Raw genomic sequence first — 13510 nt, 5'->3', positions numbered from 1 at the left:
TAGTAGTACAAGTGAAGAGGGGAAGACCTAGAATCCAAAGATTAGCAAGCCAGGATTCTTTAATTTTACTTTATAAACAGAAATTATAGGGTCAGACAAACCTCCATCTTTTGAAAAAATACTCTCCCTACTAAACTGGTAAAAGGATATGGTCTTATTAGAATATTTTGTTTCAAGATGTCCTCTAGGACCCATGTCAATAATAGTCCAATTTCCCCAGTAAAGATTATGATCAGTCTCTCCATAGCAGTTTGTCCGAGGAATAATGTTCCAGGGGTGGTCTGAATATTTGAGACTAGAGCAAGCTACAACATTAGGAGTGTGAGATATGTTTTTTGTTGAGGTATACCAAAACTTGCAGCTGAGAAAAAGGTAATATTGTCTGGGCTTGTAGAGGTTTTGGGCTGTACATGTAAAAGCTAGTTGGTTTTTAGTTTAAGGAAAGCAGATAGGTTGTTGAGTTTAGAAACACACATAGGAGGTGCTGAAGTAAGCCACCATTGAGGTCTTAGCATATAAAGCCAATGCTTTTGTTCAGCTTGGAAGGGAGGGTTAAGATTGTCTGCTCCCATGAACTCAGTGTCATTTTTGCTAATAGGAATATCCTGGTCTAGGAGTGTTAGGCTATCAAATATAGGTGGGTTAAGGAGATGAGCCCAATATGAATATGGAGCTTGGCATGGACAAAAGAGGGCAAGGAGTATCATCAGAGTCACCCATATTGAATTTCTGTCAATGATGGAGATCATGGCTATCAGGTGCGAGTCAGGGGTGTATGCAGTACCATTGTGTTGTAAGAGGATGCTGGCCTGTTTAGACAGGTGATTAAGGCTGCCCTATATTATATCAGGAGCAAGGACTTGTTTTTGTGGAGTGGTTTCAGGATGAGGAGTCCATGAAGAGGCTTCTTCCATCTTGAAGAAGAGGGCCAGTGACTGCTCACTCAGAGTAATTCTCTGGAAGTCTTGGTTCATTGGAACATATCCTAGGGGTCTCCACCCTGCCACAGTATGGCTTCACCAACTGACAGGGGATCCACAGTGGTTCAGAATCTGAAAGAACACAAACATACCCTCAACTCCAGGTGAGAAGTTTAGTGGGCCCAGACCATGTGCACCCCCCTTCAGGGGTCTTGTACAACACCATAGGGTGAGAGGGCTTATCTTATTTTGAAGAATATCACTCAGCTACAGTTAGTCCTTGAGGATTAAGATTTTTAAAGTTAAGAGTAATCATAGTATAATTAAGAAGGAGCTGAGGTTGTAATGCAAACAACCAGGGGTATCTCCCCCTTTTTGTTTTATGTAACATGTTTTTGAGCATAATATATGCTCATTTTAAAATTGTTTTGCTTTGTGGATTATAAGGAATAGGTAATTCTAACCAAGGTTTAAGTAAAGCAACTTAAAAGGATGTGTTATCCTGTTGTTTTACCCTTTTAATTAAAATTATATTCATTTTCTTATTTACTTATTTATTTATTACCATTAACAAAAATGTATTTTTTCTCTGGTTGTCATAGGATGCATTAATTTTATTTAAGCTCAACAGTAACTTACTTATTGGTCATTGACAATTGAAGGAGGGGGCTAAAGGGCCAAAGTCAAGGTCTATCCCCCTGTTTTCTCAACAATGCCCACATAAATATGTTTCATCCATGTGGACATCCATTTGTGGCATACAATGGACTAAGTTTAGTAAAATGGCTCCTATGTATCTTAGTAAAAGCTCTTCATATATCATCCATCCCTCACATGCCATAGGCACCCATTCCTCTGCTAAACAGGAACAACACAAATGTGGAAGACTGAGGCTGGCAACCTCATTTTGATGAGTATTGTCATTATTTTACCAGCCTTTGGAAAAAAAAGGAGGCGGAATTATAATTGTAACCCTGTGTACTTTTAAAATCCATTTGTTTTAACCTTAGTCCTTCCTGTCCATACATAAAATTTATTTTTAAAGATTTTTCTTTACAAACATTCTACAACTTTTCTTTACATTTAGATTTTGTCCCAAGACATTTTTCTCCAAGTAACCAGTCTCATTTAGGGCAAAATTACTTTCTTTTACCTTCAACAAAAATATAGTTCCATTTCTTATATTTTTCTTTCGTATCTCCTACTTTTCTAGATACAGAGTTGCTTTTCTTATTTTTATCAGTTTTAACTACATTTAGCAGAATTTTAACTGTTAGAAACCTTAGTGTCTACTGAAAACTAAGAAGTGATCAATTGTGAATTGTCTGTTACATCAGAAAAAAAAAATAGGTGGTAAACTTATGAATCCTTTAAACATAAAGCATGAATTTAAACATTTATTTATTTATTTATTTATTTATTTATTTTAAGAAACAGAAATATAAATCCATGTTTAGTAGGCAAAGCTTTATCATTCCATTTGATTTGAAAAAGATCTACATGTCCAATGAACTCAATTCAATTTATCATTTATTTAAAATGTTAAAGGTTTAGGTCACCAAAGACACTGAAAGCTATCTTAACAATTACCTATGAAAACTATGAGGCAAACAAAGTTAACCATTATTTTAAGTTATCCTTTTGTTAATAAATTGGAAGAGAGACAACATGAGCTTATTTGAACTTAAGTAAACCTTAGTAGAATAAAGTTTTATAATTTGAAAGACATGCCTATATTAATAATATTTCATCTATGTCCCCTTAAAAGTTTACCACTGTTAATATTTTCCCATGGAACCAGTGAAGAAATCTAAAATTTAAGGGGGTATTTTTTTTTTTTGCTTTTTGATAGCCTGGGGAGAAGGAGTTGATGACCTCTGAGGTATTGAAGAGATGAGCAGATACCGATTTTTGTTTTGTTTTGTTTTGTTTTGTTTTGTTTTGTTTTGTTTTCCACTAGTGGAATTAGGCAGTATATGTCAGGCTAGAGAAGACTGGGAAGTTCCCAGAAACAAAAGGAGTTTTGGCAGTTGCTTAGGAATATTCCTTAAAATCTCCATTCCAAGGTACACTAGGCAGAGACAATTGGCTCTATTCATCATAGTCTTTAATTCAGGAAATGAATGAGAGAGAGGCCCTTAAATATAATTAGAGTAACCAGAGAGTATAGGGAGAAACGGTGAGAGAGAGGGATAGAGTTAGAGTCTCCTGTATTAGGGATAGCCTGTGTAAAATACACTGCACTATTTCAGCGCATTGCTTTACTGACAATAATTGGAGCTGGGCTTGCTACCTCGGTCGGGAATACTGCCTCGTGTCAGACAATTGTTCAAAAGACACCAGAATAACAGCAGCAAAGTTCTGCATAGCACAAGCCACACAAGCATCATGAAATTCCTGAGCAAGGACAGCATATTGGGCTGGAATCAGGATGATTTTCACGAGACAGCCCCAGCAACAGACACACTTGGAATAAGTGCCACAAATAGTTTCCAAAATACCTATCGTAAAAGGGATATGAAGGCGGTAGAGTTGAACTGCTTTCTGTAATTCCTTTACTGTTTGGAAGGGCAAGCTTTCATGGACATATTGTCCATTTTGCCTCACAACAGGAAACAGCTGGGATTCACAGGCCTTATGGACTTCTTTAAGGCACTTTTGCATTGGGGTAAGGACCTTATCAGAGTCGGTTGATGAAGTTCTTTGAGGCTCAATGTCGTCCCACCCTTTGGGGGGAGGAGGAGTATCTGTTGGCTGTAAAGGTGCCAGAGGCACAGCCTGATTATAGGTGGACCAAGGTTTTCCATTCATCTTAGATAACTCTATATCTTCATATACGTTGTCTGAGCTCAAGGGGAGAAGGCAGTGCAGATGACGGACCAAGTGAGGTTTACTTCAGGGGGGCATTAGCCCCTTAAGAATGCCTGGCCTTTAATGTTTTCCCTACTCATTCCCACACATCAAAATCATAAGTTCCTGGTTTGCAGAACCAAGGGCAATTTTGTTGGACAGCCAGCAATAATTTAAGGAGAGCCTTATAGTTTGAGTCATCCTTGCTGTCTCTCCTAGTGACTGAAGAATTCAAATATAGAGCTTTTGTTCAGGGGCTAGGGAGTCAAGAGCTAGGGAGTTTCCTATGGGAGATCTTTCAGAGAGTTCTGCAACAGAGAATCCTAATATAGTTTCACTTTATCTCTTACCTCAGCAGGTAGAGACTATACCAGATGTGTTTTTTTTTTTCTTGGAGCTTCTTTTTATTTTTTTTAATTTTTAATGTCTCTTTATTTTTGAGAGAGAGAGAGAGAGAGAGAGAGATAGAGAGAGAGAGAGAGCAGTGGAGGGGCATAGAGAGAGGGATACACAGAATCCCAAGCAGGCTCCAGGCTCTGAGATGTCAGCACAGAGCCCAATGTGGGACTTGAACCACAAACTGTGAGATCATGAACTGAGCTGAAGTCTGATGCTTAACTGATTGAGCCACCCGGGTTCCCCTTTTTCTTGGAGCTTCTTACCTGTTTCATGGCATCCTACACTCCTTGTGTCTCACCTCCTGACCATGTTGGCTCCTTGCCCACATTTGCCAGTAGTCCCCCTTTCCTTCTATCATGTTTGGATCACCATCTGTCATAGGTTCTAAGTCTAATGTTCTCTCTTAGCCAGCAAGAGAGCGGGGTGAAGGATGAAAACCAAGAGATAGATAATGTCCTGGAAAAGACAAGAGCCCCAAATAAGGGTCCTTGCTCCATTTTCATTAGGATCAAGAGGCTTACAAACATGTTGATGGACCTGCACAAAGAGACAAGGAAACTGTGAACATTAACTTGGGGACGTGAGGGAAAGGGACTGGAAGGTATTCAGGGTTAGGGGTTTGGGTTAATACAAAACAAAATCCTGGTTTCAGGAAGTCAGGCGGTTGGTTGTTTACAGCAGACATGAGGCACCACTTCTGTTTATCTTAGTTAGCTTAGGGGATGAGACAGGTAGGACATGTGATCTCAGGGTTAACAAGGCACCTTTTCTCTTGTTAATCACCTATGCTCTGGGTAGCTTCATCCACAGTGCAGCGCAGTGGTCTATAGCCCAATTTACCTGTTTACCTAACTTGGTGCTTCCCTGCTGTGGAAGCAGCTTTCTGCTACAGTACTAAATTGGAGAGTGTTTTTGCTCTGAACACCTAATCTTACTTACCTCATATACCTTTGTATTGTGGGCCTTTGCCCCCCTCTCTATTCTGGGTGTTTTTACACCCCCTCTCTATTATGGATGCCTTTGCACACCACTCTCTCTCTTGGGGAACTAATCCTGTTTATCCAAATTCGGGTGTGAGAATCCTATGGCTTTGTACTTCTTTATGCCTTTTTAACCCATTGGTGTAAGCCCAGGGAATTTCTAAGCTTATTCCCCACATTCCTACAATGGTCATATCTATAATATTTAATGTAAGAGAAATAATGATTGAAACTGTTTCAAAACTTTGAAATGAGATGGTAATACTTGTTACAGAGTTGTGCTTTGGAGACACTTGATGGAGGGCAGCTCAGAACTACTAAATACCCAAGAGATCACACTCTTCTATGGAGAATATCACCCTCGGTGGTGCTGGAGGGTCATGACTCAGACCTCTCTGAATCATGGTACAGATTTCATTTCTTGTTACAGCCTTTAATTTAAAGTCTAGTTTGTCTGATATAATTATGGCTACTCCAGCTTTCTTTTGACTTCCAGTGGCATGATAAATAGTTCTCCATCACCCACTTTCAATCTGAAAGTGTTCCCAGGTCTGAAATGAGTCTCTTATAGACAGCAAATAGATGAGTCTTGTTTTTTATCCATTCTGATACCCTATGACTTTTGACTGGAGCATTCATTCCATTTACATTAAGTGTTATTATTCAGCGTTAAAGATACGGGTTTGGAGTCATTGTGATGTCTGTAGGTTTCATGCTTGCAGTGATGTCTCTGGTACCATGTGGTGCTTACAACATTTCACTCACAGCGTCCCCCTTAGAATCTCTTGTAGGGCTGGTTTAGTGTGATGAATTCTTTCAGGTTTTGTTTGTTTGGGAAAACCTTTATCTCTCCTATTCTGAATGACAGCCTTGTTGAATAAAGGATTCTGGGCTGCATTTTTGTTTTTTCTACTCATCACATTGTAGAATTCATGTTGGTGGCATAAATATTTACAACTGTGAGATCTACTTGTTGGATAGACCACTTCACTTTGATATGGTATCCTTTGTCATTTCTTGTTACTGTCTTTGGTTTAAAGTCTACTCTGCCTGAGATAAGTATTGCTACTCTGGCTTTCTTTCCACAGGCATTGGCGTGATAAGTATTTTTCCCTCTATCCCTTCCCATTCAATCTGCAGGCATTGTGAGGTCTTAAATGACTCTCTTATAGACAGCATGTAGAAAGGTCTTGTTTGTTTTTTTTTTTTTCTCTATTGTTTTTGTTTTTTATTCTTTACTGATACTATATGTCTTTTGATTGGAGCACATCCTACACTTACATTCAGAATAAATCTATATACAGGTATATACATGTATTTAGTGTCATTTTAATACTTGTTTTGTTGTCTCACCTGGATGTTTTCTCTTATCCTTTTTGTTTGTCACTTTTTTTCTTCCTTCCCACTTAAACAGTCCCCTTTAATATTGCACACAGGGCTGGTGTAGTGGACATAAAGGTTTAGCTCCTTTAGTTTTTGTTTCTCTTGGAAAGTCTTTATCTGCTTCTGTTCTATATGATAACCATGTTGCATAGAGTATACTAGGTGATGATTTTCCCCTTCAGGACATTGAATATATCATGGCTTACCAAGTTTCTGTTGAGAGATCTGCAGCCAACCTTGTGGTTCTTCCCTTGTAATGTAGGCAATTCTTTTCTTTCTTGCTAATTGGATGTTTGTTCTTCGTCAGAATATTTTCCACATTTAACTACAATATTTTGGGTTTAGGTCTGCTTTGGTGGATTTCTGTGGGAGTTTTCTGTGTCTCCTGGATTCGGATGGCTGTTTCACTCCCCAGATTTGGGAAGTGTTAGCCTATTATTTATGCAAACTACCCTTATGTTCCCTTTTATGTCTCTTCTTCTGCAACTCTGATGATACAAATTTAAGTTTCATAGATACACTGAGTTTCCTAAGTCTAGTTTCAGGCTTCCCTGAAGACTTCTTTTATTTTTTCAAGCAGAGCAGGAATCTTATGATGGCTGCTTTAAATTCTCCATCTGGTATAGTACTTTTCTTGGTTTTACATAAACCTCTGGCTTTTATCTTATATTCTTTCATTTCGGAGGGTTCCTCAGTCCTGGCATTGTCTATACATCTTTCTGTCTTCTTATTGGTGTTAGGAAAGCCTGTTTCATTTCCTGCTCCTTAGAGTAGTTGCGTTATGAAGAAGAGGTCAAGTGCTTGAACCTTGGTGAGAGTGTGGCAAATTTTATGTAGGTGTGCTCTGGTGTACAATTCAATGAGACTCATGTGGTTTCCACTAGAACTGAAGCCTTGCAGAACAAAGAGTTTGGGAGACGTGGTTGACAGCATTTCTGCTCATCATCTGAGGAAGAAGACTGCCTGGCTGGGACTGAGACACACTTGACAGAGAAGGGGAATAGTCATTGAACACAGGGCTGTGGACTTGCTGTAAGCAGGAGAGGCAGCCAGTCTCAGCACTGTGTACTTCCTAAACATCCTTCTCTGTCTTTTCTGAAAGTATGGGGGAGTGTAGTGTCACCAACCAACTTCTTTGTCTCCAGTTGAGGGGTTATTGCATCTTTTGAGAAGCACTCTCAGAGGAGCATTGAAGGTCCCCCTTTGTGCCTCCAGTGTTGGTGTGTTTCAGATCCTCATCTTCATGCTGTCTGTGTCTAAGATGTTTGCCTGACTTTCAGCCAGGAGCATTGCAGTGCCTGCTGGCCTCTATCCCAGCCAGGCACGCTGACCTTTAAACCTCCAGACTTTAAGCCCTGTTCATCAAAAAGCCTCAAGGAAATCAACCCCTCAGCTTGTCCCAGCCAATGGCTTTTAAGAAGCGTCCATCTCATTCATTCCACTGTGTACTCCTAGAACTTTTGGTGTTTCTCTGCAGCCAAGATTGTCTCCCCTCCATAGCACCTAGGAAACATGTGGCCCCAAACCACACCTCTGCATTTCCTACTATCCTTGATGTGTCCTCTTTCCTCCCTCAAGGATGAGCTTGTTCTATCAGTACTCAAGATTAGTTCTTGGGTACTCAGAATGATTTGACAGTTTTCTAGTGTGTTTGAGGAAGGAGAAAAACCTAGGGTCCTCCTACTATGCAACCACCTCAGCTCTGAAGCAGTTGACCTTGACAAGGAAGGAAAAGCTTGTTATCAGCTTCTTGGATTTGTAGCATATTTCATAGTATAATATTCTTGTATAGTATAAATAGGGTAATAGTATAATCTGTCATAGTAGAACATAAAGCTATGGCAAGGAAATGGTACTTTTACTGGGACTAAAGTAGACAGATGGATCGATACAAGAGAAATGAAACTGCAAAAAGAGTTCCATATTTGTACGGTCAATAAATCCATGACAAAGGGAGCAAGAAAATGCAATGGGAAAAATGCCCCTTCATTAAATGATGTTTAGAACACTGGACACAGATATTTACAAAATATTGATATTTGACCACTTTCCCACCATATGCTAGGGTAAACTCATAATGGGTGAAAACATAAATCTAAGATATGAAGCATAAAACCTTTAAATAAAACCTAAGAAGTAAGTTCTTTGGCAACCTCCTGAGCAATATTTAATTGAAACCGGTTCCTCAGACAAGGATAGCAAAAACAGTAACAAATTATTCGGACTATCTCAAAATAAAGGCTTTTTTCTTTTCCCCAAGCAAAGAACACCATTAAAAGAATGAAAACCTAGTGACAGGGAATAGAAAATTGCAATCATAAATGTGTTAAGGGACTAACATCTAAAAAATACAATCAAATCATTCAATTCAATATCAAAACCTCAAACAGCCCAATTTAAAAATGTAGAAAATCTATGATTAGATTTTTCAAAAAGATAAATAAATAAATATACATATGGCCCACAGTCCCATGTAAATATTTTAACCTGTAGAAGTTTTAGTTTGACTCTGTAACTTATTTGTGTTTTTTCTTCTTAAAGGTAAACTCCGGCAAAAATATGGTAAGTCATTTATTACCTCCTTATATTTATCAGAATCATGGTACAGGTTCTCAAACTCTGTCAAGAATCTCTACTGGGTCAACGTTGTATTTATTTATTATCCAGCTGCATAGCACTTGGATCACACACACAAAATACATAGTTTCCAAATTCCATCTGTCATGTGCTGAACCACAATGAAATGTCAGAATTTTTAGTTTCACTCTCTAACTTACTTGTGTTTCCTTCTTAAAGGTAAACTCCAGGAAGAACATGGTAAGTCATTAATTACTTCCTTGTGTTTATTGAATTGATCTCGATATCAAAAGATAAGATTTGTTGAAAAGAATATTTAGGAGAAAAACATTTGGAAAAGATAGAAGGAAATAAATACTGATTACGAATTTGGGGTTGTGCATTTCCTTATCTTTGTCTTCATTAGGTTAAGTTTCCATGAGCTCTGTTGGATCATTGGGTGTATAATACCAAGGAGTTTGCAAGTATTGCTTTGATTCTACAGAGAGGAGAAGCTGGTTAATACCTGGGCAAAATAGAAAAGGAAGGTCTGCAGTAACCCACCAGAAATCCTGAACAGGCACATGGTGCTACATTTCAATGCAGAGCACAGCCTGGTCCACCATCCAAATCTCTACTAATGTTACCTATTCTCATTTTTTGTTGGCTAGTTTCCAGCGTACATTTAACTTGCCAATCCATGTCACTGAAACCGAGAAAAGCAAGCTTGTGTCAACTGCAAGCGTAGAATCTTTTTTTCTCTTCTGCATTTTCAAAACATCCTCATGTTTTGAGGATTCTTTCTAGCCTCCTCTGACCCCCTCACATTTTAAATCTTTCCTCATGTGCTGCAGACGAGTTTCCAAGGTATGAATGGGTGTCTGTATTATCATCAGTGTATGCTCTCTGAAGAGAGAGAAAAATGCTCTCTCTGAAGAGTCGGGGAAAATTCATGTCTTTCAATGCAAGGAATTCTTCTTGGCATGAGTGATGAAGACTGATTCACTGTAACAGGTTATTCCTGACTCTGGATATATTCCTCTCTCAAAGGCTCGCTCATCCTGTCCCACTCTCTTGAAGTACAGATCCCATGTGTAATCTGGATGAACTTTTCTTAGGGAATATCCTATCATGAGCTCCACACAATCAACAGATGGAGGGACATAGACCGACTTAGTTCTTGTAGAAAGGAAACTGTAGACAATGGAATTATGAGCATATTTCATGATACTCCAGAGTCCCTTAGAAAAAGTCTGTTTGAGATGATGGACACAAGTCCTGCTTCTTTTTCCTCTTCTCCGGCTCTTATTTTTACATATTGCTTAATATTGTACCAAGTCAGAGGTTGAAAGATTTTAGTAAAGTCTATTTCTTTAGAAATTCTTCTATATATACTTTGTTGAATATTATATATTTTGTTTTTACACAGGCCTCTTAATTGAACAGAAAGGTGAGTAGTATTTGTATATATTTTAGAGGCAAACATCATAGAAAAATATACTCGATCAACTAAAATTTAGCAAACGATTTCTATACCATAAACTATCAATTCTTTCAATTGGTCTCCCTGTATAACATTAGTTAGTTATCAGTTGAAACTAATTTGTTTCTGGTAATGTTATAAATCATAGGTTGTGTAACCAATTTTCATTTAAATACAGTCACACTGTGGCATTTTTGTTGAAATATTTTATCTGTTTATTACATATTTGTTTTTAAGGGCCGAAGAAAGTATTCAGATATTCCTTTATGATTTGTTCTACTATGACTTCCAAAATGCATAACCATACCTGAATTTTGATTGTCAACTTGGTTTCTGCTAATTCCTAACTTCTTTATAATTAAATATTTATTGATGCTAATTTGTACTATATATGATAAGACAACAACCAAATATATAACAATCAGGTTTTTGCTCTTTAAAAAAGATTTACATTTTTCCGTGTTAATATGTAAAATTGTTAAATAAGATCTTCATATGTTTTGATATTCTGTATCCAGGTTGTTTTGTTTGTTTTGATTTTTTTTTTTGTAACACTTGGCCTTTTTATTTAAGAGAAACTCGACTTTGTTACTTAAAAAAATAATTTTTTAATATTAATTTTATTTATTTTGAGAGAAAGATTGAGAGAGCAGGGGAGGGGCAGAGAAAGAGGGATAGGAAGGATCTCAAGCAGGCTCTGTGCTGTCAGTGCAGAGCTATGGGGACTCTAACTCAGGGACCATGAGATCATGTCCTGAGCTGAAGTCAAGAGTCAGATGCTCAAGTGACTGAGCTGCCCAGGTGCCCTAGGGACATGTTTCTTAGTGATTTTATCTCTGTGCCTTTGCACTTGTTTTTCTCTATTCCTGAAATACTTTGTTTCTGTGCTCATGTCACAATTAACTGTGCTTTCCCTGTGGGAACTTGGTGAACGATCACGACCACAGAGAGGGATCTGAGTACTCTATGGAATCCCACAGCCATGCAGTCTCTCATTATTGCTTAGCATGGTGCTTTGTGCATGTGACAGGTCAGAGTTCTGTGTCCTCCTTTACTGAGGGAGCCTGATCCATGAAGAGCTAAGAGCGGCCAGTCCACAAATATCTGTTGAGTGGAAGAAATGATTTTTATTCATATTTTTTGTCGTTTTCTGTTTGTTTTCCTCCTTGGTTTTCTAGATTATGTAGGAAAAGTGAACAATATTTCCATTGCTATCCTGTTCGATGGCTTAAAGATCACATAACACCTAAATTACAGAATCACATAGGTGAAAATTAATCTCTTATATTGGCTTCATCTCATAGTGGTCTGAAACTCATGTCTTTGGACATACAATTCTGGGTCAGGTGAGGCAAGGTGAAGAATCTTTTACTGGAGCTGCCAGAAATGGGCTTGCCCAGGAGACTTCCAGTTAGGATCTATGTGACCTCAGGACAACCATGTGGAGTGTGGATTTCATACCCCATGTGTGGATATAAATGGGGTGGGAGTTGGGAGGTAGCAACTTGATGAATACAGCAAAATCCTCCCTAAATGAAAGAGTCAGTATTTGAGCATTTAAGCACACAGATGACCCTCATGTGAGACCAATTTTTCTCCTTCGCTCCACCAACCCACACTCCTATACTCAGTTATCTTTCTTGGAGGATCCACAAGCTTCATGGGAAGTGAGAGGCAGTAGCAGACCTGAGGCAGAAGTGGCAAGGGACATTGCATGGCCTGGACAGTTAAGTATTCACAATATGCATCAGAAAAATAATATGGCATAGTTTATTTGCAAGGATAATGGTGGCATTTAATGAGGTTTGTACCTTGCATGAACTTAATGATTTCCAAGTTATTCTACCAACCAGTTTTAAAGGCACATAGAACGATGTGTAGTATAGTCATATTTGGTCAAATGTTTAATAAATATCTATTGTGAAATTGCACTTATTTCAATGAGTGAGGTACTTTCCAGGAAACATACTATACTATTGCTTACTTAAGACACTTCCTGGGGCACCTGGGTGGCTCAAATCCCTTGGGCGTCTAACATCGGCTCAGGTCCTGATCACAGGGTTTGTGAGTGGGAGCCCTGATTCAAGCTCTGTACTGACAGGTTGGACCCTGTAGCCTGCTTCAGATTCTGTCTCCCTCTCACTCTGCTCCTTTGCTCTCTCTCTCTCTCTCTCTGTCTCTTTCTCTCAAAAATAAATAAACATTAATTATAAAAAATAAAGAAACTTATCAAAACAGGGCTAGGGAAGACATTTGTTAACTCTTTGAAATAATAAAAAGAGAGAGAGAGAGAGAGAAAGAGAGTGTTATGATGTGTTTGAGGGTAAAATCCATTGGAATTGCATTTCATCTTAAGTATGCTGCCATGGAGAGTTTATTCTGGAGGACAAATCAGCAATAATTTAATAATTTCAGATTAATTTAAGATACAGTTGGTAGGCTTCCATGACTGTATGACTAAACAGCCTGTGGTTTGGAACATTTTAAGATGTGTGTCAGGAAACCACCTACTTATTGTCAAAACTCCAAAACAGATGTCTTGAGTTTATTTGGTTCGCATTAAGGATTCATTACTTGAGCTGAGTATGCTAAAGACTCCACCTTCTTAATGCAAGGTAAGTAAAACATACCGTCATTCTGAGGAAATCCTCCGTTCTCACTTATTTTTTTTTCTTTTTTGTTTTTTACTTTTTTTTTATTCTTCATTTTCTGCTTATCAGCTTCCCAATACTAGAAATGATCTCGTGCTAAAATGCGGTCCGTAAGGCCACTTTAACACTACCCTCTTATCTTGGAAAGGATGGATGCAATTTTTAGGTCCTTAGCACCTATTTTCTCAAATTTCAGACCTCATCCAAAAGAGACTTTTTTTTTTAATATCCTCTCTTGTATCTATATAAATGCATTTACAAGTCAAATAATATATTTTTTTAATTTTG

The 13510-nt window shown here is 38.2% G+C and overlaps 1 protein-coding gene across 5 annotated transcripts in view; it reads left to right on the top strand.

The window, feature by feature from the left end:
- The window catches only part of LOC123600842 (butyrophilin subfamily 2 member A1-like), a 135432-nt gene that overhangs the window by 76898 nt on the left and 45024 nt on the right, over positions 1–13510 (top strand). For all 5 annotated transcript variants that reach the window (XM_045483282.1, XM_045483302.1, XM_045483290.1 and 2 more), the window contains exons 5-6: positions 9329–9349; positions 10518–10538. In XM_045483282.1, the coding sequence (XP_045339238.1) occupies positions 9329–9349; positions 10518–10538 (42 nt within the window). The remainder of the gene's footprint in view (positions 1–9328; positions 9350–10517; positions 10539–13510) is intronic.

The sequence above is a fragment of the Leopardus geoffroyi genome, chromosome A1, assembly GCF_018350155.1.
Source record: "Leopardus geoffroyi isolate Oge1 chromosome A1, O.geoffroyi_Oge1_pat1.0, whole genome shotgun sequence".
Classification (NCBI taxonomy): domain Eukaryota; kingdom Metazoa; phylum Chordata; class Mammalia; order Carnivora; family Felidae; genus Leopardus; species Leopardus geoffroyi.
Note: the sequence above shows the minus strand (reverse complement) of the source record. Positions and strands in the feature narration are given on the sequence as shown.